The sequence below is a fragment of the Phyllostomus hastatus genome, unplaced genomic scaffold (assembly GCF_019186645.2).
Source record: "Phyllostomus hastatus isolate PE091 unplaced genomic scaffold, TTU_PhHast_1.1 phas_scaffold_345, whole genome shotgun sequence".
NCBI classification, from domain to species: Eukaryota; Metazoa; Chordata; class Mammalia; order Chiroptera; family Phyllostomidae; genus Phyllostomus; species Phyllostomus hastatus.
In genome coordinates this window covers 32,031,662-32,056,441 of record NW_025334024.1, presented here as the reverse complement: position 1 = coordinate 32,056,441, position 24,780 = coordinate 32,031,662, and the positions used below count along the sequence as shown (strand labels likewise).

The window sequence follows — 24,780 nt, the reverse complement described above, 5'->3', positions numbered from 1 at the left end:
TCCGGTCCCACAGGTGTGTCAGCTGTTGCCCCTCCTCCCTGACTTCCCACCAGGTGACAGCCAAGCCCCGCAGCAACTGCCTGTCCTTGCCCTCTTGAGTTCACCCCAGGGAGGGCCCATCTGCACCGCTAGGTCCCCTGGCCCTTCCTCTGGCAGCCTCAGCCCGCCTGTTCACAAGCTGCTTACCGAGGTGAGCACACCAGCACCATGGTCAGGACAGTTTTCACACTGAGACGCTCTGGGCAGGGCAGGGCTGGGCGGGCAGTCTAGAGGTCCAATAACAGAAGCGTACAGCCTGCTAGGAGCTTCGTGGGGCAGGGAAGGCCTGTGGACCCTATGGGGTCAGACCCACATTTGTATGGGCTGGATTTCTCTGAATGCATAGCTGTAGCAGAAGCCTAAGTAAATACATTGAACAAACTCAGTGATACTGTCTGGCTGGTGTGGCTCAGTGGATTGAGCTCTGGCCTGTGAACTGAAAAGTCACCAATTCGACTTCCAGTCAGGGCACATGCCTGGGTTGTGGGCCAGATTTCCCCAGTAGGGGGCGCGCGAGAGGCAACTGCACACTGATGTTTCTCTCTTTTTCTCTCTCTTTCCCTCTCTCTAGAAATAAATAAAATCTTTTAAGAAATATATAGATACTGATGATGTGTTAGTAAACAATGTCAATATGAGACTTCTTGTTTCTCAGGTTATACTGAAACGAATTGATTGGAAGTCAATTGCACTACTTAATACTAATGGAACATAATCCTCATAGGCAGAAATAGGAACCGTGTGTACAGTTTGCTTCCATTCTGCAAACTAAGAGCTAACACAGTGTCACCAGACTGCACGTGAGCCCAGCCAGGGCGGGGCATTCTCTCCAGCTGCACCTGAGCACTGCTGGCTGTGGGGCACAGCTTGGGGGCCCCCTGGATGGGTGCCCTTGTTCACACCCAGAAAGACGAGCAGTGTCAGCTCCACTCTCCTCTTCCTGGGGCAGTGGTGACAAGGCTGCTTCCAAAGTTCCGCATGCACATCGGCCCCAACTCCTGTTCCACATTCTCATTCTGGACTCTGAATACCCTGGGCCAGGTCACAGCCGGGCTAGGAGCCTTTGGGCCTTGAAGTTCAGTGCTCAGAGACCCACCTTCTTTCCAAGTGTGGGGACACCTCACTCCCCACGACTGCCAGGACTCACCGCACACCCCTCAGAATGTGTGAGGGCTCCAATGGCCCCCAGGAGTCAGGGCAGATGCCTCCTGCTCTCCTCACGCCTCTGCACAGGCTGCCATGCCAGCAGGAGGCGGACTCCTTCACTTATTTCAGAGTCACTCTGGCCCTCAGCCAAGCTGCCAGCACGGGGGACCCTCGTCTCCTGCAGGGGCCCCTGCAGCTTCCTGCCGGGCAGGGTGGCCCTTCTGCCATCTTGGCTGAGACTCAGAGCACAGTGAACGGGGGACAGCTACCCCTGGTGGCCGTTTATTGTTTGGTTTGTGAGGTGTAGGCATCGATGGTGCTGGGGTTCCTGTGCCTGGCGTAGGGGCCCCATTCCACCGGCTCCCGAATGGTCTTCTGTTCCTCGTTCCTGCTGGAGCCAGAGTTGTAGCTGATGACAGTCTTGCTTGAGGCTCTGCTGATGACGATCTGTGGAAGGATAGCTCTCTTCTCGCCCAGCCTGACCTTTGCCTCAGTTTTCTCTAGAAGGAAGGAAACACCCAGTACTTAGTAAGCCTGGGAAAGCAGACGGTGTCTGGCTTAGGGCCACAGCACAGGGAAATGTGGATTCAGGAAAAAGAAACAGGAAGGTTGAAGGCTGTCAAAATAGCACACGACATCCCGAAGCTTAAACTGAACACCCTCTTTCTCGGACGAAAGCAGGAGACTTCTGCCACCCACCTCGGTGACACGGCGCTGCACAAGGCCCAGGTGACAGGCCTCAGAAAGGCAGGCGTGCACCAGAGGTGAAGTCCCAGGCGCAGTTTCCAGAGGAGCCCGAATCTGGCAAAAGCTCTCAGTGTGGAACCTGGTCAGAGTGCTGCAGCAACGGACATTTCTGGCGTTGGTCACATTTAAATTGTTAAGGTCACAAGGAATGTGTAGAACTTGTGAAGTTCACTATGTTGAATGTTACAACACACAACAGTGGGAGGCCTTTCGCTGCCGCCACCCCAGGGGCTTCCAGCTTGCGGCACGCCCCTTCAGGCCTCTGCACGTCTGTGCAGGGCGACAGTCAGCAGACTCCCCTCACTGCGCATCTGCAGCAAAATGGTTTTGCGGTGCGCTTTGCTCCCCACCTAACCCCCTATGGGACCAGAGGTGGCCAGTTGTGAGCCAGAGTGATGACAGTGAACAGTGATCCACGACAAGCTTCTGAAGTTGTACAGAGGAGGGAACTGAGGCACGGAAAGTTTATGTTGCCTGCCCAAGGCTGGTGGCAGAGGGAGATGTGGGCATCAGGTCCAGAGCCCTTGCACCTCGACGCTGACCGATCTTTGAGCTTTCTAACCACTGCCGAATGACCACGGCCTGCCCTAGGCGCTGAGAGTGCCCTTCCTTTTTATCATTAAGTCAAAAACTGGGAGTAAAACATAGAAAACTGTACTTGATCAGTAATTAAAATAAAATTTTTTAAAAAGCCAAAAACTTTCATCGTGTTCTGCATAATTTAAATTGGGGAGTTAAAATTTTTACATTGATTCATGTAATATTTTATATGTATATCAGAACCACGTAAAAGGATAGGAACGTTCCATTTAAAATAGCACGTGGAGTACAGCTGCCTGGGGACTGGCTCCCCCTTTGCAGACGTTCCCTGGTGCACGTGCGCACAGCTGGGTTCCATCAGGCGCACGGTTCAGTGGGTTTCAGTGAACTTTCACAGGTGGGCAACTGTCTATCCAGTTTGAAGACCTTGTTTCTATTTGCGGCCAGTCCCCATTCTTACCCTTAGCCTGGGCTTCCCTCTCCATACATGTGCCTTATCTGGACATTTCACATAAATGGAGAATAACATATGTGGTCTTTACATGGGGCTCATGGGGCTCCTTTCACTCAGTGTCAGGCTTTGGAGACTGCCTCGTGGTGCCACGTGTCCAGCGGCTTGTCCCTGCGGCTGCTGAGATGCTCTGTCACAAGGAGAAACCACGCTCTTCACCTCTCTTGAAACCCCAGCCTCACTCTTACCCTCTGACCTTCCCCCCACATCTGTCTTCTCTGCACCCCTCTGAAATGATGGTGTGAGGGATGCTGTTGGCGCCTTTCCAACAGGCAGCCCCCTGCCCACACCTTCCTTTGGAGTTTGCAGGTGAGCCCGTTCCGGAGGTGTTAGGCAGGTGAGGCCTGCCGGGAGAGGTTCTTCTCACCGACAGGAAGCAAGGAGATGCTTCTTGTGAACTAGACACGGTCCTGTCGTCCTGTCTGTGCTCCACACCTGGTCCCCGCCCAGTGTCCGGGGACCGCGGGTCCCAGGAGTGGCAGTGCAGTGGCGCAGGCGGTCAGCTGCCAGGAGTGCCTGCGTCCGACCCTTCCTTTCCTCGGGAAACCTCAAACCCCTCAGCAGCGAAGGCACATCCGATAGGCCTCTGGGTGGCTTTTGCGACTTGCAGCCAGAAGCCTGACTTGACAGACGGGGAGCGTTCTCCAAACCTCCTCCCGCAGCCTCGGGCCCCTCCTGTGATCTCCCACCCTGTGCTGGGATTTGAAGTCCAGGCCTCACTCCCCAGCCCCACACCCTCATTTCAAACTGCTTGCAGCCCTTCGTGACCCACAGATGCTTCGGTCTGAGCCTCTCTCCCCTCCAGTCTGACACCAGTCCTCCTGGCCCAGCAATGACTCAACCTCATGGTCCCTGCCACCACCCTTCTGGCTCCATGTCCCCACATCGCATCCTACAGCAGGTCCCACTGGTCCGCCTACTGGATCCTTTGTGATTCCGGCTGCTACTCCCTCAGCAGCTCCTCCCCAGTAGCAGCAGTGGGCCTGTGACATGTGACGGGCCTCTTCTCTGCCCCTTCATTCTGGAGACAGATTTTTCCAGGGCATGAACTCCATCACATGTCCCCTCTTCTAATTTCCACACCCCACAGATGGAACTGATAGAGTTCATCCTCTGGCTGCTTCTGTGGCCTCATCCCCCACCCACATGGAAAGGTCTGGCCACCCTAGGCTGTGACGACGTGAATAAATTTGCCAAACCGTGGCAGCCCTTTGTCCCACCAAGGTCTGCTCCCTCTGCGTCCCACCTCACACAGCACGTCCATCCTCTGGGACAACAGTGGCATGCTCAGTGTCTGCCCTAACCCCCCTTGCCTCTCTGCTGTGCATGTGTCACTTGGCAACTTCCCTCAACCTTTACCAAACCTGTGTTTCCACCTAGAGTTCTGGCTCTCCCCCTCCCATGGAAAGGTCCTACACCCTTCCACCGTCACCCCTGTGGCCAGGATCCCTCACTTCGGCTCCTGTTGACTCCATTCCCAAACACCCTGAAGCTGCAGCGCTCTGGGTAGGTCCTACCTTTGACTTTGGGTGACAGGCAGTGCTGCTTGGCTGCCGCCTTCCTCTGAGAGTGACCCTCTGCAGGCGCAGTGTCTAGTGGCTTCTCAGAGTCCTGGGACTGCCTGTTCATCGACCTTTCCTTAGGCCTTGGGCCTGAATAGGTGTACTCCTTGTTTTGCTTCTCACCTGGAATATACGGATAATTAATTCGAACTATGACTTACTGAATCTAGGGCAATGGATCCACTATTCCTCAGTTGCCTGCTTTGGTTCAGAAGGAAAGAGGCAGCTTGAAAGACTTGGGTCACTCCATCTGCCCAAACTGGACGTTTCCATGTAAGAAAGGGCTCCCGAGGCGTGGTCTTGAAGAAAGGGCGCCCGGCACCCCAAGCCCTCGCGGGTCCCGGCCGCTCCAGGGCGACCGCGGGCCGGCGGCCCTTTACCTTTCCCGCGTTTGTGTTTGCTTCTGCCCAGTCCCATAGGTGAGCCCGCCGCCCCGCTGGCACAGCCCGGCACTCCCACCTGGGGGGCGTGACTCACAGACACCGCCACCTGGCGGCGCCACGGGGTCACCACGGCAACCCGCGGGCGGGATCGGCCGCGGTCCTCTCGCGAGAGGGGCCGGGCGCCGGAAGTGGGGAGCGACCCGGAAGTTCCCACCCGGCAGAGCTGGTCGGCTGGGCTATTCGACGCCCCCCGGGCAGATCCAGTCCCACCGCCTCTGCGAGGGCTCCCGCTGCCGGACTGGCCATGGACGGTGAGAGCCGCCGCCCTTGGAGGCGCGGGCGGGCGCCCCGGGCCTCGACCTGCGGCTTCCGATCCCCGGCCCCCAGTTCGCCGATACCCGGTCCCCCTCAGCCGTCGGCTGCCCCTCCAACCCCCCAACGCCGGTGCCGTCGACGGATACCGCCATTTGGGGCCCCGGGGTGTCAGATCAGAGGGAACTGCGAAGAGAAATAGCCAAGCTGAGGCCGGCAGCACCCTGCCCGCCGGGCCCGCCTCTCGAGAGTCCCCGGGGTGGGACCTGCCCTCCGGCACTAGGGAGACAGAGGGTGGGGGGAGTGGGGGGTGGGGCTGCCCGCGTTTGCTGGCGCGATAGGGAGGTTTTGAAAAATCGCTTTGCGACACGCGAAAAGCCACGCAGCCGTGTCAGCGTCGTGAAGGAAATTTGTACAAATGGCCTCGGAAGGCATCCCTCCAGCCCCCAACACACACCGATGTTGGTGTTTGCGCCACAGATCACCCAGCTCTCCAGGGCGCCTTGACTGCCCGCGTCGCTTTGGGGCGACACTTTGCCGTAGCAGCGTTTGGCTCTTCGGCCGCCTGGCGCCTGTGTCAGGCGCGCTGTGGGTTCTAGAGTCTGCGCCCAAGGCCTTGACCAGGCCCGCCCTGAGGGCCACCACCCTGGGCTCCGCGGATAGCGCTCAGCACCCCAGGCTGGGGACAGGGCTTCGAGCCGCCCCCCTGAGCCAGGGTGGCGAGCCCTCCTAGGAGTGGGGCCAGGTGAGAAAGTGTTCAGCTGCACTCGAATCTCCATGGCTCTTGGGTTTTGGTGAGCGAGCAGCAAGTCCAGTACCAAGGGGCTCAGCCTGGCTGGATGGCTCTGCCCTTTGATGGCGCCAGGGCCATCGTGCTGCTGTTTCCACCCATGTACTTTGGGGGAGAAGAAGTGTGTAAGAAATGCATTGTCAAGTGGGGTAAGGATTCTGAGGGAGCTTTGCAAAGGTGCCTGAGTCACCGTAGTACCACCTTAAGTTTTCTCTGTGGGCCACCCGCTGCTTCTGTGTCCTCCCATCCGCACGCTGACCCTGGAGGTCAGCTGGTGCCATCTGGGTGTTGCTGGTGAGGGCACAGAGGTTCAGGGCCCTGCGTGGCCCAGGGCCCGTGGCCAGCGAGTCGGCAGAGCGGTGTGGCTGTCCATCAGCACCATCCACGCCTGTGCTCTCTTCCCACTCCTTGTGGTGCGAGGGCCTCAGGTCTCATGTGCTTGTTAGAAGTATCGTTTCCCGTGTCTCTTAAAACTCTCAACTCCTCCCCTCTCTTTGCAGACACGCTGTTCCAGTTGAAGGTACGTACTGGGTGGCCACGTGCCCCCACCCCGTCCTGCTGGCGAATAAGCGCGGACACTCAGAGGTCATCTGCCAGGCGACCGCTGCACAGTGTTTGGCTCGAGCGGTAATGAAGGGGACCACTGAGCTGCTCAGTAGCACGGCGACTCTCTCCTGGTCTCGGGCTGACTGGCCGAGCGGCCGTGTCGTCTCTGAAGGCGCCCTGGGGTCCTGTGCAGGCCCAGCGGAGGGCCCTGTGGGCATCGGAGTGGGGCCCCTGCCTGGGCGGTGGTCAAGGCTCTGGCAGCTCCAGGGTAGCTTCTGCCCCGGCTCCCTTGAGTGCCCACACGGGGAGCGTCGCTGGTGGACACTGAACCACTGGGCAGCAGGGATGCACTGGGCACCCTGGCTCTGCCCTGCACCGGAGGGTGGGGGTGGGGGAGGCGCAGGCGCTGTGCTTGTGAGCACTTTTGGGGTAGACGCCATCTTAGGGGGGTCAGGGCCAGGCGCCCAGAGCAGGAAAACCTGTTTTTTTCCTTATAGAGCCCAGGAGTGGGAGGTGGACAGACTGGAGACCCTTTCCCTGTGACAGACAGTCCCAAGTGCCAATGGCATGGGGGCCCAGGGCTGTGGGGTGGCCAGGGGCCCTCGCAGGAGGGCGGGTGTTGTGGGCCAATGGGACATGACTGACCGGTCGGTGTTCGGGGCTGTGGGCCCTGGGGGCTTGGGCCTTCCTCCCGGCTCCCCTGCCAGCTTCCTGGTCAGGAGAGGTCTGCTGGGGGGCTGCTGGGGCCACTCCGACCAGGGCTGGGTGGGGCCCCCCAGGAGGAAGAAGGTGTGGGCAGTGTGGAGGCAGGAGGTGGCCGGGGTGTGCGAGGGCGTGCCCCAGGGCCCCTGCTGCTGCCAGTGGCAGGAGGGCCCAGGACACCTGGCCCCGGGGCAGCCTTTGTTCGGAGGCGGTGGGAGGGCGAGGACTCTGTGAAGGAGGAGCAAGGCCAGGGGTGGGCTGTGGTGGTTTGGGGGCCAGCGGGAGGATGCGGAGGGACGGGGCTCAGAGGCAGGCAGACTGTGAGAGCCTGCAGGTGGCAAGGGGGCGGGGCGGATGGGGGGTGCGGAGCATGCTGGGGCAGGGGTGGGTGTGCAGGAGCAGGGCGAGACCTCGGCTGTCGCTCTGGGTGGGCGGGGTGCCCCCTGAAGGGCCCCGTGTGGGTGGGTAGCCCAGTCCATCGGAGAAGCGAGGACATGGGTCTGGGACACAGGCAGAGCCAGGAGAGGAGGCGTCCCCCCGCCCTGCACGGCGACAGCTCTGCAGCGCCCGCCGCCTGCCAGCAGAGTCCCCTGTGGCCGCTGTGCCGGGCAGCGTGGCCTGGACGGGTTTGAGGAAGGGAAGAGGGGCCGCAGTGTCAGACGCCGAGGGTGGAGTGCCCGCGGCAGGAGCCTGCTGCCGAGGGAGGGGCTGGCAGGCGACCTTAGAGAGGCCCTGCGTCCTGGGAGCCCGGCAGGCTGGGAGCGGCGGTACCGGTTTGACCCGGCGCCCGCCTCTGCTCAGTTCACAGCGAAGCAGCTGGAGAAGCTGGCCAAGAAGGCAGAGAAGGACTCGAAGGCCGAGCAGGCCAAGGTGAAGAAGGTGAGACGGCCGCCGCCACTGCCCTTGCTCCTGGTGTCTGCGTGACTTCTCCAGCCTAGTGGGTGACCTTAGGGAGAGGGGACGAGGTGGGGGAGAAACGTCCGTGTGGGAGAGGGACGCCTCTTGGCTGCCTCTCGTACGTGCCCCCAGCCGGGACCGAACCTGCAACACAGTCCAGGCACGTGCCCTGAGTGGGAATCGATCCTGCGACCTTTTGGTTCACGGGCCGACAGGCAGCCCACTGAGCCGCGCCAGCCAGGGCCCCTGGTGTCTTTATGGAGGGTGTCACTTCCACCCGGGAAGGACAGACCTGCCCAAGACCTGCAGTGGCTCTGTGTTGCCAGCCCGCAGGGTGTCCAGAGCAAAGAGATCAGATGTTGTCTGTGCTTTTTCTCTGGAGGTCCGTGCTCTCTGTTAATTCCTGGTGTGCTGAACGGGACCTTCCCACAGGTGGTGCAGGCAGTGGGCTTCTGGAGGTCCTCCCTGACCCCAGCCCCTCAGCCTTCTCCTGGTGAAGCTGTGTCTCAGGCTGAGGGGGGCGACCCCTCCGTGGGTTGGGGGCAGGGTGGGAGGCTCCTGGGGCCCCGTGTCAGGGAGAGCAGGACAAGAGGCTGGAGGGGTCCGTGCTCTCGGGAAGAGGGGGCATCTGTGGGACCTGGTGACTTCTGGCCCGAACGATGGCTCCTGGGCGGGACGGCGGCCAGAGAGCCCGCTGGGGGCCTGAGCCCCTCCAGTCGGTGGCGCCCACTCGGGTGGTGGCATGAGGGGCCTGGGAGGAAGCTGGGGAGACCGAGTCGCTGGGGGCGTGGAGGGGCAGGGGCGCGTGGCCCTGCATCCGGGCTTCCCCGCTGGGGCCCCACTGCGGCCGGTCTGGAGGCCCTGCCCGGGGCCCCCGACTCCCGAGCGGGCATGGGGCCTGGGCGTGTGTGTGTTCGTGACACTCTCGGCCCCGTGAAGGGCTGTGAAGGGAGCACACCAGCAGACACCCCCAGGAAAGGCCCGGCCCCTGAGCCAGGCTGGCGCCACCCCGAATTTCAGGCCCTGCAGCAGAAGAACGTGGAGTGTGCCCGCGTGTACGCGGAGAACGCCATCCGCAAGAAGAACGAGGGTGTGAACTGGCTGCGCATGGCGTCTCGCGTGGACGCCGTGGCCTCCAAGGTGCAGACGGCTGTGACCATGAAGGGGGTGAGTGCCCGGCCCAGGCGGGCCCCGGGGGCGGGCTGGGAGGCGCTGCCCGGGAGCCGCGGCGTCTGGGACTCCGGTCTCCTCGTGTCCACTGTTTGATTGGCGGCTCAGAGGGCCTGTCCCCGGTGGAGACGTCCCTTCCTGCAGTCCCATTGCCTCCTCCCTCCTGTGCCAGGTGACCAAGAACATGGCGCAGGTGACCAAAGCCCTGGACCGAGCCCTCAGCAGCATGGACTTGCAGAAGGTGTCCGCGGTGATGGACAGGTTCGAGCAGCAGGTGCAGAACCTGGACGTGCACACCTCGGTAGGTCAGCCATGTGCTAGCAAGCGGGCAGCGTGTCGGTGGCAGCGCAGGCAGCTGCCCTGCATTGTCCCCTCCCTGGTGCCAGCGAGTGTCCTCTGTGCTGAGCCTCTGAGGGGTCAGGGGTGGCTGGGAACGCTCCCTGCACGACAGGCAGCTGTGCTCGGCCCCCAGAGGCTGGAGAGAGCCAGGCACAGGCTGCAGAGAGAGCCGAGAGAGGGGCTGGAGCGGGGGAGCAGACGGGGACCGGTGGGCCTACTGAAGCCTCCGTGGGGGCTCCTTGGCTTGCGCCTGACCGCCCAGAACCTGACCCTAGGTGATGGAGGACTCCATGAGCTCGGCCACCACGCTGACCACGCCGCAGGAGCAGGTGGACAGCCTCATCGTGCAGATCGCAGAGGAGAATGGCCTGGAGGTCCTGGACCAACTCAGTCAGCTGCCCGAGGGCGCCTCGGCCGTGGGCGAGAGCTCCGTGCGCAGCCAGGAGGACCAGCTGTCACGCAGGTGGGTGGGGCCCGGGCCCGAGGCTGTGAGTGAGGGGAGGTGGCTCCCTGCCCAGGCTCCTGAGTTTGCGTGAAGGCCCTGCTGCACCCAGGCCGTCTGAGCACCGCTCCCATGGAGCCGTGACGAGGGGCCTTGGCTGCCTGTGGGTGCTCCCGGACCCTGCCCTTCCCCACAGGGCTCTGCTGTTGTTTTCCAGGTTGGCCGCCCTGAGGAACTAGGAGCCCGCAGGGCGCTGCCTGGGCAGTGTCCCCACGTCCTGCCTCCGCCTCGGGGCTGCCCCTGCGGCGGCGCCGGTCCTCCCCGCTCTCAGCGTCTCTCGCCTGCCCAGCCTCGGACCTCTTGTCCTCTGAGGCTGGTGGTGGGTGAGTTTGCACACACTTCTGACTTCGTGGGTGATTTCTGTGACTCCTGGCCAAGCAGTTGGTGGTTCGGCAGGCTCCCTCCTGTGCCCGACTCTGCGAGGATGTCGTGTGACAGCACCTGTGCCGCTGGCTGTCCGCCAGTGGGGTGCAGGGTCCCCTGTTGCCGGGCGGTACCTGGAGCCCTCCCAGCAGCGGACAGGGGCTCCCCTACCCACCCTTGGACAGACAGGGCCCAAGCCCCAGGACATGTGGAGGGTGCCCTCAGGGGCCACCCAGCAAACACACCCCAGGCTGCCTTTGCAGAAGTCCCGGAGGTGGGGGCCCACCCTCTCCTGCCTGGGCCAGTGCTCCTGCCCGCTGGCCGAACCCTCAGCGCCGGGCCCCAGGTGCAGGCGTGCTCACCCCGGGGGCTGTTCCCACCCCCTCTGCTGCCTCTGGCAGGCCCCGGGGCGTGCGCTGACCCCTGCGGCCCAGGCCCCCCCCTGACCTGGGAGCAGCCATGTGTGGTCACAGCTCCTGGCAGCGGACTGCAGTGCCTCCCCCACCCGACAGCCCCTCCTGCCTGTGCTCACACCTTTGACCTCGGAAGCCAGAGTGGCTGTCGGGAGCCCAGAGAGCCCGGTCGGCTGTGGCCACCACGCGTGCAGGACAGAGCAGCACACGCGTCCTGATGGCCTGCCGGGGCGGCACCCTCTGTCCTTCACGTTCCTGATGTTTACTTCCTTTTCTCGAAGCTGTTTGGATTTGTTTTGAGGTTTTCTTTTAGTTTTGGGGGTTTCTCTTTTTTTTTGCCAAAATAGAAGGAGTGGGCAGGAGATTGGGAGCATGGGGCCTGCGCCCTCCTTGGCATGAGCTGCTGGGGGCGGCACTGCTCGGCCTGCCCTTCCCGAGGGCTGGCTGTCCGGTCCGTCCTCGCACTGGGGGCTCTTGTGAACAGACACACTGGAGAACTACGTCTGGACTTACGCATTTGTTTCCTCCTGGGCTGGGAGCCCGTGGGTGGCCTGCATAGTGGGTGGCATGGGGGCAGACGTGGTGGGCCATGGAGCGAGACTCGAGCGAGGGCGGGGGCTCTGTCTGGCTTTTCTCCTGACACAGGGACCTCGCCTCACTCCCTGGCCATGGCTCCTCGGTGCACCCGCGTGCTGGGGTGTCGGAGAAGGTCCTGGGAGTCCTGGACCCGGGGGGGGAGGGGCTGTGGCTCACGTGAGGGCCGAGGGCGTCTGCGCCCTGTTCCTAAAACACTGCTGCAAGTAAACAAGGCGATTGCTGAGAAGTGGCTCCAGGTTTGCTTCTGTGGCCTTGGGGTGGGGGAGCCGTGGCTGGGACTCTGTGGCCTCCCAGCCCCACACGGGCACTGAGGGGACACCTGGGGGATGGCAGCCGGGCCCGGGGCTGCAGGCTCTCAGGCGCTGCCTGGACAGGCAGATGCTGGGGTTTTTACCTTTAAATAATTTTCTGCTTCTGCTTGGGCGGAGCAGTGTCCCCCACATTCAACTCCTGGTCGGGTGCACGTGATAGGCGGAGCAGGGAGTCCTGCCGCAGGACTGACCGCCGTGGCGCTGCCCAGCCGGGACGGGTGGTGTCGGCCAGCCTCGGCCCCCGCTGAGCACCTGGTGGGAGGACTTGGATGACTGCGGACGCTCGGGCGTCACGCCCCGATGCCCGTCGTCCTCTGGCCGGCTTCCTGTGTGTGGCTCTGTCCCTGGGGGCCGCTGCCCTGCCTGCCGCTGCCGTGCCTTGTTCCGACACGGACCGCGGGTGTCGTGGGATTCTCCCGCCGGGCCAGAAGCCGCCCCCGCGCCCTGCGTGTGCTGGAGACCCAGCGAGTTCGCTCTGCCGGGTCTCAGGCCGGCCCTCCCCGTCCTCCACACCCAGCTGCCACGCGTGCAGTCCCTGCTCGGCGTCCCGGCACAGGGTGTCAGCACGACCGCGCCAGCCCGAGCCTGACCGGGCAGAGGACAGTGTGGGCAGAGTCCTGGCCGTGGCCCCCGGCACATCGGTGACGCTCCTTGTCACCGTGCCCTCGGCGAGGAGGTGGTCAGCTGTCTGTGAGAGTCCCTTGTATCCCATTATGGGTGACCCTCCACCGCTGCTGCCCCCACCCTGAGGGCCCTGGGGCTGCCATGCACCCGGCCGGAGTGCTAGGTAGCACGTCCCCGAGTGACCGAGGTGCAGACACTGTTGGGACGTGCCCGCACCCTGAGGGCTCTGTGCTGTGGGGTGGTGGCTGCACTGGGGCGGCCCCTGGGTAGGGGGTGGCCAGGACTCCAGTGGTCGTGGGGCGCTGCCCCTCCTTGGGAGGGCTGGTGGGTGTGTCCCTGCTGACGAGTGACCGTTCAGTGGCCCTGGGGGTTCTGAGGTCCAGCCTCTCTCTGGTGCAGTTGAATGTGGTGTGACTATTCAGGTCAAGCATTGATACCCTCCTCAGGGGAACATGAGCCCCGGGGGACCCTTGGCACGTGGGAAGGTTGGCGGGGGCACCAGCTCTGCAGAGGCCCTGGCTGTTTTCCCTTAAACATGAATCTGATCTCAGTGACCAGCAGACACCCATTAAGGCACCTTCTGGAGAAGGTCCCAGCCAGCCAGGGTTGGCGGGGCCTGTGCCCATGGACTGGGGTTCACACTGCCTCACAGAGGGGCTGCATGGGGCCACGCCCGGCATCAGCCTGTGCACAGGGGCCGTCTCAGGCCTGGAGAGGACCCAGGTGTGTTGGGCTCCCACGCTGGGTCTGTAGCCTTCGGGGCTGTTCATCTCAGGACACATGCACGGGATGCCCAGCAGGGGGCGCTGCTCCCCCCCATGAGCTTTGCCCAGCAGGGTCCAGCAGGACTGTGTTAGGACAGTATTCCCTGTGGTGAGCAGACACTGCAGAGTGGTCCCGAGGCCTGCTGCCCACCCTCACTTCCGGTCTGTCAACAGAGGCTGAGCCCAGGGGGTGGTCGGCGCACATGTAGTGTGCCTGTGTGTGTGCAGTGGTGCATACATGTGCAGGTGTGTAGGTGTGCATGTACACATGCAGGTGTGCGTGCACATGTGCAGGCATAACGGGGAGGGCATGAGTGTGTGGGCATGCGTGTCTGTACGAGTATGGGGGGAGCGCTGGAGCTGTGTTTTTAAAGACCCCTCCCCCAGCAGTGATGTGCGAATCCCCCTTCAGACCCCGAGTCCTTCCGAGACCAGGGCCCTCCGGGGCCTGGACGTCCAGCCAGGGGCCGGGTCACCAGATGTGTCCTGGGATCTGCAGGGGGCCCCTCCAGGGTGACACACAGCCTCAGGACTCAACAAGGTGGGTGCCTTTATTGAGGGTCCTCTGTGGGCCTTTGTCCCGAGTGCCCGCCCCCGCAGCGTGCTGCCCAGGTGTGCCCAGGTGCCTGCTCAGGACAGGCCAGTCATGTGCGGGGAGCTGTGTTCCTGGAGCCTGGGGTGCTCCCAGAGCCCAGGGCATGCGGGCCCCGGGGTGTCACAGAAGTCTCAGGCTGAGGAGGGCAGTGGCAAGGGAGGCCAGCAGGGCCCCCGGCTGGCGGTGGAGACTGGGGGCCTCCGAGTAGCCATAGTAGGTCCTGCAGGAGTCCTCGAGCTCCTCCCTCGGGATGAGCTCCTCCGAGGGGGGGCTGCTGTGGTTGCTCGCCTGCGGACACACACACGGTCGGGCCTCCTGCCCGCCTGCCCGGCTAGGGGCTGGGTGAGCGGGAGCCCTCCTCACCTGCTCCACCGCCTCAAACACCCTCAGCAGGTTGTCGGCCAGGGCACCCCTGACCTCCGCCTCTGTCCATTGCCTCCTGAGCAGCTCAGCGATCAGGTCTGGGTACTTGGACACGTCCTCCAGCCCCGTGGGGAGCCTGAGAGGAGCACGGAGAGGACCTGGCTCCTCCGCCCGGGGGTCAGGGGTCTGGGGACCCATCTGCCTCCCCACCCTGAGGCACTGGGGGCCTGAGGGGGTGTCCTCCAGAGGAGGCCTGCTGGGACACTTACCCCTCTAGCCCCTCATGACGGGGAGCTGGGGGTCACCATACCAGGCACAGTCTCCGCCCTTACCTCGAGACACCGTCGAAGTCCCCACCAAAGCCCACCGCTCCGGCCCCTGCCACCTTCTTGATGTGGTCCAGGTGGTCTGCAAGGGAGGCTGCATGTGTGGGTCCTGCCAGAGGTGCCTTCCCGCTCAGCTGCGGCGGCTCACACCCACCTACCTGCTACTTGGGACAGGTTGGCCTGCTGTTGGCAGGCGACGTAGTCATTGTAGAAGTTCACCATCACCAGGCCGCCGTTCTTCCTCTGCTCAGGACAGAGGGGAGCTGTGGGCGTGGGGCAGCCCGCGTGGCCCCCACCCGGAGCCCGGGGCCCGCCCGGGCCTAGAGGCGCCTCACCACCAGCTGCAGCACATCGTCCGGCACGTTCCGCCGGTGCTGGCACAGCTGGAAGGCGGAGGAGTGGCTGAAGATGACCGGGGCCACAGACAGGTTCAGAGCAGCCTTCATGGTGGCTACGGACGTGTGCGCCAGGTCGATGAGCACGCCCAGCCGGTTCAGCTCCCGCACCACGCTCTGTGGGCACACGTGCCTCAGGGGGCTGGGAGAGCCTGCCCCGGCCATGGGGGCGGTGCACTCTCGTGCGGGTGCAGCCTCGTGGGGTTCACTCCTGCCCCCTGAGAGGTCTAGGCAGGGGGTGCTTTTGGGCAGGGGCCCCATGGCTAGAAGGTCGGGGTCACTCGAATGACCAGCAGGTTCCAGCTGGATGCCCGCCCTCAGACGACCCCAGCCAACTTCCCTTCATGAGTGAGGAAATGGAGGCCCCAGCAGGTGGGGGACACCAGTCTCCAGGTCACGTCTTTTCTGAGGGTGACTGGTTCTCGCATCTGTCACTCACCTCCCCAAAGGGCGACAGGCCTTGGCTCTGGGCCTTGTCATCCCCCTTGTCCACCAGCCAGTTGTCGGCCCTGGGAGGGAGGAGAGTTGTCATCCCCACCCCACCCCCGCCCCACCCCCGTCAGGACCCAGAGCAGCAGGGCTGCATCCAAGCCCAACTGCAGCCTCTCCCCAGCCAGGCCCCGGGGACCGCTCACCAGGGCGTGTTGCAGCTGTGTGTGAGGGTCAGGTACCGCATCCCCAGGTGGTACAACGCCCGCAGGACGCCCAGGCTGCTGTCGATGGAGTGGCCGCCTTCCACGCCAATCAGACTGGCCACCTTCCCGTCCTGGAAGGCCTGTCGGATGCCTGGGAGCAGAGCCGCACGGGGCCGTGGGTGTCTGGACAGCAGATGCGCCCCCTCCACTCGGGGCGAGGTGAGGGCCGGGGCAGCTGGCTGGGTGGGCACTCACCTTTGCTGTTGGTGACGCACACAAAAGTCTCAGGGTACTTCTGGCACATGCGGTGGATGACATCCATCTGCTCCAGCGTTCGCCTCACGGCGTCCTTGTTCTGGGTGTCGCAGGGCACGTACGCGGACCAGAACTGGGGGGCGGGGGGGGAGCTAGGACCCGAGGCCCCAAGGCCCCTCCCTCCATAAGCATAGGAATGTCGGGCTGGCTCCTCCAGTTCTGGAAGCAGTCTCTGCAGCCTGCATGGCCGTCAGAGCTCCCTCCCAAGCTCCGAAGCCCCAAGGAGGTCAGGTGTGCTGCCACCAGAGAGGGGCTGCATCGTAGCCAGGACCCCAGGGAGGGACGAGGTGGATCCCCAACCTAAGGGAGTGCGGGGCCAGCCCAGCCGTACCTGGCCCCCCACAAGGCCCGCCTTCAGCTTGGGGATGTTGGTGTGGGTGTCGGCCAGGTGGCTCAGGTCAGCCTCCTCATTCCCAAGCTGATTGTGGAACCTTTTGAGCATCACCCAGGGCAGGTCGTTGTGCCTGGGCCAGGAGAGGGGAAGGGAGGCAGGTCAGCGAGGCCACTGGGGCGGGGGGCTCCCAGCTCTGTCCCTGGCCTCTGTCCCCTGTCGAATTCCTGCTTCTCACAGGCTTAGGACTAAGGCTGCCCTCGGGTCATAGGTTACTCATTACCTACACACACCTGAGTCAGGTCACCTGCGCTTACAGCTGAGGGCTGTAAATGCTTAGGTCTTCCCTCCAAGGGGAGACCTTTCCTAGGTGCAGTGTGTGTGTGTGTGTGTGTGTGTGTGTGTGTGTGTGTGTAGAAGCCACACAGACCGTGGGAGCTGATCAGAATGCAGAGTCTCAGGTCCACGCAGACCACCAGCCGGAAGCTGGGCTTTACCAGTCACAGCGTGTGAGTACACGCCTGTGCCCATGCACACCGATGTGTGGGCACACATGCACAGGCCCTCCAGGCGGGGGTCTTCTGGGTTCCTAACCCAGTGTGGTCTGGGCCTGAGGCTTTGTCCTTGGGACGCCTGGGGCCCTAGGTGCCACTGCGGGGGGGCCCCCCCAGCACGCCGCCCCTGCCTCTGTGAGCGCCATCACAGACCCCGGAAGCTGCCCGCACCCTGGGTGGGGGGAGGGGCTCTATGCTGATTTGAGGGGACTGGGCTGGGGGTCAGGACGCCTTGCTGCCTGAGTGGGGGCAGGTCCAGAGTCCGGGCGCTGTCCCTGGGGCAGAGGTGCACCAGGCCTCTGAGGGGACATCACGCCTTTCCTGGAGGCCCCCCTCCCCCATCTACCTAGGAAATCCAATCCCCCCTTCAGCTGCCTCCCAGAGGGAGGGGCACCCCGCCATCTCGAGTCACAGCCCACCCTGCATATCTGTGTGGTCCGGGCGGCATGCTGGGCGGCGGCGAGGTTTCCAGGTGCCAGGAGGGGGTGCACAGCCGGCACTCGTGTGCAGCTGCTGCGGGGGCACTGCTGGCGGTGTTCTCCTCCTCTCCCTTGGTAACAGACCCTCCCCCCACTTTAAGCAGGGCACGTGGCCATTCAAAACAGACATTTCCTGCCCCAGCTGGTGCGGCTTAGTGGATTGAGCACTGGCCTGCGGACCAAGGGTCGCTGGTTCGATTCCCAGTCAGGGCACATGCCTGGGTTGCGGGCCAGGCCCCCAGCAGGGGGCGCAGGAGAGGCAACCACACATCACTGTTTCTCTCCCTCTCTTTTTCCCTCCCTCCCCTTCTCTCTAAAAATAAACACATAAAATCTTAAAGAAGAAAGAGGTACTTCTGTCCTCTTTCGGCTGGGTGTGGCCATGCAACTTTGTCCTGTGACAGCCGTTGCCCCCTGCTGCCCCTGCATCCCGGCTGGTGGCAGGCAGGCAGAGCAGCCGGAGCTCGTGCAGCCCCTGTGGGCCCTGAGGTGGCCCGGGGAGGGGAGCCTCGTTGAGCCCCTGCCCTGTGGGACGCCGTGCCAGGGTCCCCCCAGGCTTCCCTGTTGTCGAAGCTGCGTTTGGCTGCGAGAGGTGCTAATGCTGGCGGACCTGCCGTCACTGGCTTTGACTCCGTCCACCTCCTTTTGGCTTTCCAGGCCTCCGCACAGTCCCAGGCGCCCACATCCTGGCTCTCTAACTATTCCCGACTGCCGGGCCCATCGGACCTCCGTACAGCCCCCAGCACCTGCACTGGGACCCCCTCTCTCGATGCCCACTGCCCCAAGTCCCCTGCGATGGCAGGGCAGGGGACTGCCTCAAGTCAGGGGCACCTGGCCTCGCTCCCGGCCCCCAACCCCCAGCCCTTGGCCCCCCAGTGGCCACTTACCCGTCAATGAGAGGGTTGGCCTGCATGATTTTCTTCGCCTCTTCCTGGAACCTGTCTGCAGTGCAGATGGCCACCAGGGGCCAGAGCCACCAGCTGGCCCACATGGCAGTCCCCAGGGCCCTGCCGCCACACTGCACCGGGCCTGACTAGTGCACGGAGGATGAGCCGCGGCTGGAAGACAGTGCGGGGCCTTTGTTCAGGTGATGGCTGTTTATGAGCCGTCGGCACATTCCTGGCGGGGGGGGGGGGGGTTGGGGCAGGTGCCACGTCCCTCACCTGCGGCCGGCCCGTGACTCCGCAGCCCAGGGCTGCGCTGTTATTGCCTCTGTCAGGGCCGGGCCTGAGGTCAGCAAACAAGAGCTGGAAGTGAGGTGAACTTCGCTCCCACCACGCCTACCAGTGCCGGCATCTGCACCCCGAGTCCCTCGCAGGGCCCCCTGGTCCTGCTGCGGGCTCCGGCGGGCAGGGTCCGCGACCGTCTGCGTCCTCTGCTAGCCGGGGTCCTCTCCCCGCCGGCTGCAGCCTCCAGTCTCCAGGGCCCTCGGCACCCGACGCCCATTGGACCACCTCCCGGGCCTGGGCTCAGCCCATCCCAGGGGCACAAAGCTGGACACAGTGACAATGCAGCACTTGCCCGGGCACGACTGTCAGACTGGGGGCACCAGAAACCCCAGTCACTGCAGGAATTAGCATTTTAGCACAATACTTAAAAAAGTTAACACATTTGTGCAGATATAATCCACGATGAACAAAACATCCATCCGACTTCTAGGCAAAGGAGGGCCGGCGTCCTGACTTCCCCGGCCGGCCCGGCCCCACCAGGGCTCTCTGTGGCCCTGGACCACGAGGACATCGGTGCTCTCTCCGACAGCGTCAGCTGCCGGTGTTTTCCGCACGCCGGTGACGGGATGACGTTTCTAGGAAGGACGCTGTGGGTGCCACCCCAGTCCTTAGGGGCTCCTTGGTGAGAACCAGCCCCTCAGCCGCCCCACGTGGGGCCCCCCGAGTTGCAGACCCCAGCGGAGCTCGTGCGGTGGGCGGGAGCCCTCCGAGCAACCTCCCGCGGCCGGCTCAGCCTGCAGGTTCGCTCCCCTCTGCCCTCGTCGGACACACGCCCTCCCTGGGTCGAGGGCCCTCTCGCGCCAGTCTTCTGTCCCTGCGTTTTCTGTCCCCTTCTACGTTTCCTCCTGCTTTTCTTCTGTTCCCAGCCTGATCACTCCATATTTCCCTCAGGGAATCACACCCTGAATTTCTCAGGAGTGGCTCCTGGTGCATTGGTGGCTGTCGATGTGTCCACACCGGTTCTGGGTGTGGAGAGAGTGTGCGTCTGCTGTCCAAGGTGTCTGTCCTGGGCTGACTGTCCTGGGCTGACCGGACTTGTTTTCCTCATTTGTTTATCTGCGCCTGTGGCCGGTTCGCAGCCTTTCCTCCAGCAGCTGTGGCCTCTGTGCCTCCGTCTGCAGCGCCTGGGCGTGCAGCCGCAGGGGCAGCGGGGCCCTCCAGACGACGGGCTCGGTGCAGAGTGAGCCGGCGGCTGCTGTAGGCAGGGCCAGAGCTCGCCTCCAGCCAAGTGCCCACTGCGCTCGTTTCCAAGCCCGGTTCCCACCTCTCGTGTCACCTGTCACCTGTCCGAGCGAGGCCCACACGCTCGCAGTGCTGTGACGTTGACCCCTCTCTCTCGAGGCTGTGGCCGGCCTGGCGTCTGCCTGTCCCCTGGCTCTGTCTCCTGGTGCAGCTGCCCTGGGGGCCTGGCCAGCAGCCCAAGGCTGGGCACCGCTGGCCTTCGTCCTCTCCCACTGAGCTCCCAGCCCCTGGTGACCTTGCAGCTCACAGACTGGTGGCTTCTCCTCACCCACCAGGTGGTCCTGCCCTCAGCCCATGCTCCCCAGGGGGGCTGTACATCCGGGCGGGAGGCCCTGGGATCCCCCCAGTTGGCACAGCAGCGGGTCCTCCTTTAGGGAGTCCTGACAGGAGCAGGGCCCCAGCCTCATCTCACCGCCTCCCTGACCCCAGAAGCCACCCTTTTCCCCCTCGACCCAACACCAGGTACCCCTGCTCTGATCTGCCCTCCATCCCCTGGAGAACCCCAGAGCCCCAGCCTGTGCACCCCCCTCGCCGGCCCCATGATGCACTCACCTGTCTGTCTCCCCCCAGTTCACACTCGGGCCTCACTGAGTATACAGCAGGTGCCCACTAACAGATGCACTGGCAGGCGTGCCCCCACCCAGGGGCTCCAGAGGTGGGGGATCCCAGAGCCCAGGTCCGTGGTCCTCTGCCGAGCCCCCCAGCAGGAGGAGGGTGCTGCTGGGACCTGCCTCAGGCCGCCCAGCTCCCTGGTACTGAGCTTGGGGGTGGTTGTTTTTCTCAAGTTTCGGCCCTTCCCTAAGTTCTCCAGCCAGCTTCACTTGCACAAGAAGTCTACTTCTTACAGATAAAACATCCCAAGGGCCTTTGTGACACCACAGAGCAGGACAAGGAGCTGAATGTCCAACACATGTCAGCTGCTTGTGGTTTCTGCAGACGCGAGTGAAGCCTCAGTTGGCTGGGCGGTGGGCGGGGGGGGGGTGAGGGAGGGGGGCACAGGCTCCCTCTGACCCGCAGGCTGGGCTTGGGCCCAGGACCGGCAGGATGCAGGGGCTGTGTGTGTGGCCGAGTCCAGGTCCTCGGGTGGTGCTGTGGGGAGCGTCTCCACGGGAGAGCTAACTTAGGTGGGGGGGGGGGGGGGCGGGCAGCAGAGAGGGGGCCCGGTGCTGGGCCTGTGACACCCCTGTCAGTGGTCAGCTAAGGACTTGGGGATTCCAGCCCAGGCAGCTTTCCTGGCGCCCACACTGTCTGGGGACCCCCCTGGTGCAGGACTGGGGGGCACTGGAGCCCACACATGTGGGGGGGCTGCGAGCGATCTCCCCTCAGTCCAGCTGCCGCAGGTGGGAATGTGAGGAAGGCCCAGCTGGGGGTGGCTCCACCAAGCGGTTTCTGAGGTCTGAGGCTGGGGTCGGGGGGCACACCCCAGTGGGCTGTGCCGTCCCCACCGAGGGTCCCAGCTGTTCAGTGGGGTTGCTGTGGAGATGCCCACCCCCGACCCTTGCCCACTGTCTGCCGGTCGCTGTCTCTAAATGGAAGACAGGAGTCCCCAGTCGGGGCACTGCTGCTGTGAAGGTTCCAGTGTCACATGAGGGAGGACGGACGGGGACACAGTGACGGTCCTGGGGGCCAGGTGGGGGTCTCCCTGCACTTCAGAGCCCGGGGGGCCAGAGTGAGAAGGGGCTCTGATGGAGGGGGCATGCAAGTAGGGGCCCACAGCCCTGTGAGGGCTGCCGCCTGGCTCCCTGACCCTCCGCCCTGGGCCGGGCTGGCTGTGAACAGCCCACGGGGAGTGGGGGCCCAGGAGAGGGGCTGAGGGGCCCTGTGCCCCGGGGAGGGCAGGACAGGGCTCCCTGGGCTCTGGGCACCTCCAACAGTGGCCTAGGCTGTGGGGTGGTCCCCCAGCTCCACATTCGGACAAGACCCTCATGCAGAGCCGGCTGGAGCGCTGCATTGGCACCGACCTCGGGTGGGAAGGCCAGGAGTGGGGAGAGAGATTTCTGCCTTTAATGGTGTTACTTCCTGTTCTCCGTCACATTTTTGGCATGTGCGCGAAGGCGGGAAATCGGATGAATTAAAACAGAGGAAGAGGCTCCTGAGGGCCCCAGCAGGCCAGCCCCCCCTCCTCACAGTTGACGGATCCTGGGCTCCCTGAGCCCACACCCTCTCCCCACCCCCACCTCGGGGTCAGGAGTCCTCGTGGGGCCAGGGGCAGCAGACAAGTGTGGGGATGGATGCTGTCAGGTGGCAGGGGTACCTGCTTCCCCTGGACACCCCCACTCCCTGCTCCCCCATCTGTGGTCCTGGGGGGCACAGGGGCCCCTGGAGAGCAGACGCAGAGTTTGGCGAGTGAGGGGCTGGGCGGAGCGGCCGTGCGAGGATGTGCACCCACACTGGGGGCGGCCCCTCCCCCCGAGGCTCCGGAGGAAGTCGGGGGCCAGGACCCCCACCTCCATTCTTCCATCGGCTTCTCCACTGTTTCTGGGGCCGAGGGGCCCTGGGTCCCCCCAGCTGTCACCCGCATGTTCCCGCTCGGAGCCAGGGCCTGGGTCCCGCTGGGAAGGCAGGATGGGGACAACCTCAGAGGCTCTGGCGGGACCGCATCCTGGGCAAGCCCCGGGCTTCAGGGTCACTGTCACGATCTTGAAAGTCCTCGTTTTATCTTTGATGTGTTTTGTCAGGGAGTCTGAAGGGACAGGGGGTCGCCACCATCCCATCCCAGCTCCTTCCCCCGGAGGCCCCGGCACTGGAAAATAGTAAGTCACTCCCTGGGACAGAAAAGTATGTTGCTCTGAGAAACAAATGCAGTGACGGGTCGACACACGACGCGTGCCCTCTGCCACCCTGTGGCCGGGGGCTCGGACCGCTCGGAGCCGCGCAGCCTGGGCCTGTACAGCCAGTGCCTCAGTTTCTGGACCCGGGAAGGGGGTGGCAGCCCCCCTAGCAGCCCCCAAACCACCCCACAGCCATTAGGATTTCTCACTGCCTTTTTTTCTGCCTGAAGGTCGCACCTCACAGGGCTGCATTTGTCCACTGCCTGCTGTCCCTAGAGCTGACCCACCACCCCCTGCCAGGGCGGAGGAGCCAACCCCACAATCCGCCCAGTGGATCCCCCCCACCTGTGGCTGGGGGGGGCCCTGGATTGCGTCGCAGGGAGGGCTGTGCAGGCGTCTACGGTTTAGCGTTGGACCTGGTGTGGGTGCACGTGTGTCTGAGGGACCTCGGCTCCCGCCAGGGCCTGACAGGGCCTCGTGAGTGAGTTGGCGGCCTTGGCCGCCACACTGCCCCAGGAGGGTGGATCCCCTCATCCCAGCCTTGGCAGTTCTGGGGCCTGAGGTTCTACCGCTGCGTCAGCAGATTGGGCCTTTACAGCCCCTCATCCAGCACAGGGAGTTTCTGGTCATGACCTCGGAAGCGCGGCTGACCCTCCCAGCGGGGCACCAAGGTGTCTGGGGCCGGCCTTGGCCCCTGGGTGTGGCATGGGACACTCTCGATTTGAAGGAGACGGGCCTGTGAGGAGGCTGTGTGTGCACCGTCCGTGAAATGGGCCAGACTCGGCCTGCGGCTGGTGGGCTCTCAGGGGCTGGGCCCCTCGGGGCGGCGGCTCTTCTCCGACCCACACCCCAAGGGGAGCTGGGCGGCAGGTGTCCACCCCATTGGCAACCCTGAGGCTGCCCTCTGGTGGCCGGTCAGGCTCCTGCAGCTGTGACCCAGGAGGTCACTGCCTGGTGGGGGGGTCTGGAGGCTGCTCAGAGATGACCACCCCCATTCCCAGGTCAGGAAACTGAGGCACAGCTGCACACGCCCAGGCCGCACGGCTCAGAGCTGTCCGAGCCCAGGTCACAGAGTGGCAGAGCGTACGAGTTCTGTGTCGTCCACTGTTACTGCATTTGCCCAGGACAGCGTGCGGGGAGAAGGGGGCCCAGGCCTCCCCTGCCTGCCTGTCCCTGGGGGTCTGTCTGTGTTCCATGGAGGCCTGTCAGAGCTGCCCCCGCCCCAGTGGGTGGTCAGAGGCATCCTGACATCACCACATGGACAGAGGGGACCCCCTTGCCTCACATCTCTTCCCCTGTGCGCAAGGGGCTGAGGCCAGGAGAGGGCGCATTTGGGGCAGGCGCCCCATCCACAACATCCAGCTGCCCCCTCCTGGAGCCAGACACAGGTCAGCGACCTTCCCTGAACTTCTGTAAGCGAGGCGTAGGGCTGCCAGGACCCCGGCCCGGCCCCGTGAGCACGAGGCGGCTGCACCCTGAGGGGCGGGCGGCCACAGAGGGACATTCTAGGCAGCGCGGACAGTGAGATGTGGGGACATGGGCAGGAGGGGCGGCAGGGGCCCCGGCAGCCTCTGCAGGTCTGGGCCTTGTCCCGGGACCAAGGAGGCCGCCGCTTCCCAGACGACACACGGAAGAGCCCCGCGTGGGGATGCTCTGCAAACCCGTTTCCTGCCCGACTCCAGCGCACCCTCCTTCTAGAAACCCATCTGTTCCCAGGCTGCGCCCTGCTGGACCTGGGCTCTGCGGCTGGGCCTGTGCTAGGCCACCTCCCCTCCGGCAGCACCTCGCCCCCTGCCCCTGTCCCCCCCCTCTGTGGGTGGCATCACCTCCCCTCGACCCCGGCCCATTGGCCCCCAGTCCACTTACCTTGGCCTCAGCAGTGCAGGCTTGTCAGCAGCCAGCGCTCGGCCACCAGGACCTCGCGGCTGCACTGGCCCCGCCCCGGCCACCTGTTGTCCTCCCAGGCCTGAGCTCAGGAAGGTGAAAATGCCCCATTTCCACCTGCAGAGCCCCGTGTCCGTGAGTGTGGGGAAGGCGGGGTGAGGAGGGGCGGAAGTACCTGAGACAAGGGGGCTGGGCAGGAAGGAAGCGGGTGGCCCTGTTCGTTCTTTTGGGGCCCTGCCCTGGGCTGCCAGGGCCGCCGCGCCCAGCTTTGCGGATCGTAGAGGACGCCCCCTGTCGGCACCTGCGAGCTTTTCCATTCTTTCTGTTGTGCATTTTAATTGTGAACATATAACGCATATGCCAAGAGCTACGAAAGACTTGGGCACCCCCGCAGAAGCGTGGA

The 24,780-nt window shown here is 64.0% G+C and overlaps 3 protein-coding genes across 5 annotated transcripts; 1 reads left to right on the top strand and 2 right to left on the bottom strand.

The window, feature by feature from the left end:
• Positions 1-717: 717 nt before the first annotated feature.
• SPATA33 (spermatogenesis associated 33) lies at positions 718-4,974 on the bottom strand. The gene is made up of 3 exons (XM_045818545.1): positions 4,926-4,974; positions 4,501-4,668; positions 718-1,685 (listed from the first exon to the last, which is right to left on the bottom strand). Exons 1-3 carry the CDS (start codon positions 4,960-4,962, stop codon positions 1,468-1,470), a joined length of 423 nt encoding a protein of 140 aa, XP_045674501.1. The 5' UTR covers positions 4,963-4,974; the 3' UTR covers positions 718-1,467.
• A 135-nt stretch (positions 4,975-5,109) lies between these two features.
• On the top strand, positions 5,110-10,514 carry CHMP1A (charged multivesicular body protein 1A). Its single transcript, XM_045819188.1, has 7 exons — positions 5,110-5,239; positions 6,531-6,550; positions 8,080-8,157; positions 9,196-9,342; positions 9,518-9,646; positions 9,960-10,147; positions 10,344-10,514. The coding sequence occupies exons 1-7, from the start codon at positions 5,233-5,235 to the stop codon at positions 10,363-10,365; spliced, it is 591 nt and encodes a 196-aa protein (XP_045675144.1). The 5' UTR covers positions 5,110-5,232; the 3' UTR covers positions 10,366-10,514.
• Positions 10,515-13,791: 3,277 nt separating this feature from the next.
• DPEP1 (dipeptidase 1) lies at positions 13,792-24,493 on the bottom strand. Of its 3 annotated transcripts, none has more exons than XM_045819218.1 (11): positions 24,360-24,493; positions 18,139-18,309; positions 16,219-16,351; positions 15,828-15,960; positions 15,573-15,723; positions 15,377-15,446; positions 14,878-15,054; positions 14,701-14,785; positions 14,549-14,624; positions 14,217-14,352; positions 13,792-14,141 (listed from the first exon to the last, which is right to left on the bottom strand). In XM_045819218.1, the coding sequence occupies exons 2-11, from the start codon at positions 18,240-18,242 to the stop codon at positions 13,974-13,976; spliced, it is 1,233 nt and encodes a 410-aa protein (XP_045675174.1). In that variant the 5' UTR covers positions 18,243-18,309; positions 24,360-24,493; the 3' UTR covers positions 13,792-13,973. The 3 variants fall into 3 exon arrangements, with proteins under 3 accessions (XP_045675174.1, XP_045675175.1, XP_045675176.1); XM_045819219.1 differs by lacking the exon at positions 24,360-24,493 and adding an exon at positions 20,275-20,579; XM_045819220.1 differs by lacking the exon at positions 24,360-24,493 and adding an exon at positions 18,415-18,439.
• Between the last annotated feature and the right edge of the window lie 287 nt (positions 24,494-24,780).

What these genes read in the sequence shown, in the direction of transcription:
- CHMP1A (XM_045819188.1), top strand. An exon ending in ACCTGGACGTGCACACCTCG is followed by an intron (nt 9,647 to 9,959) that starts GTAGGTCAGCCA and finishes ACCTGACCCTAG; the next exon opens with GTGATGGAGGACTCCATGAG. An exon ending in GAGGACCAGCTGTCACGCAG is followed by an intron (nt 10,148 to 10,343) that starts GTGGGTGGGGCC and finishes GTTGTTTTCCAG; the next exon opens with GTTGGCCGCCCTGAGGAACT.
- DPEP1 (XM_045819218.1), bottom strand. Translation starts at nt 18,242, where the DNA reads ATGTGGGCCAGCTGGTGGCTCTGGCCCCTGGTGGCCATCTGCACTGCA. An exon ending in CACAGCTGCAACACGCCCTG is followed by an intron (nt 15,447 to 15,572) that starts GTGAGCGGTCCC and finishes CCTCCCTCCCAG; the next exon opens with GGCCGACAACTGGCTGGTGG. An exon ending in CAACCTGTCCCAAGTAGCAG is followed by an intron (nt 14,625 to 14,700) that starts GTAGGTGGGTGT and finishes CCTCCCTTGCAG; the next exon opens with ACCACCTGGACCACATCAAG.
- SPATA33 (XM_045818545.1), bottom strand. Translation starts at nt 4,962, where the DNA reads ATGGGACTGGGCAGAAGCAAACACAAACGCGGGAAAG. An exon ending in CAAACACAAACGCGGGAAAG is followed by an intron (nt 4,669 to 4,925) that starts GTAAAGGGCCGC and finishes CGTATATTCCAG; the next exon opens with GTGAGAAGCAAAACAAGGAG. An exon ending in CCTGTCACCCAAAGTCAAAG is followed by an intron (nt 1,686 to 4,500) that starts GTAGGACCTACC and finishes CCTTCCTTCTAG; the next exon opens with AGAAAACTGAGGCAAAGGTC.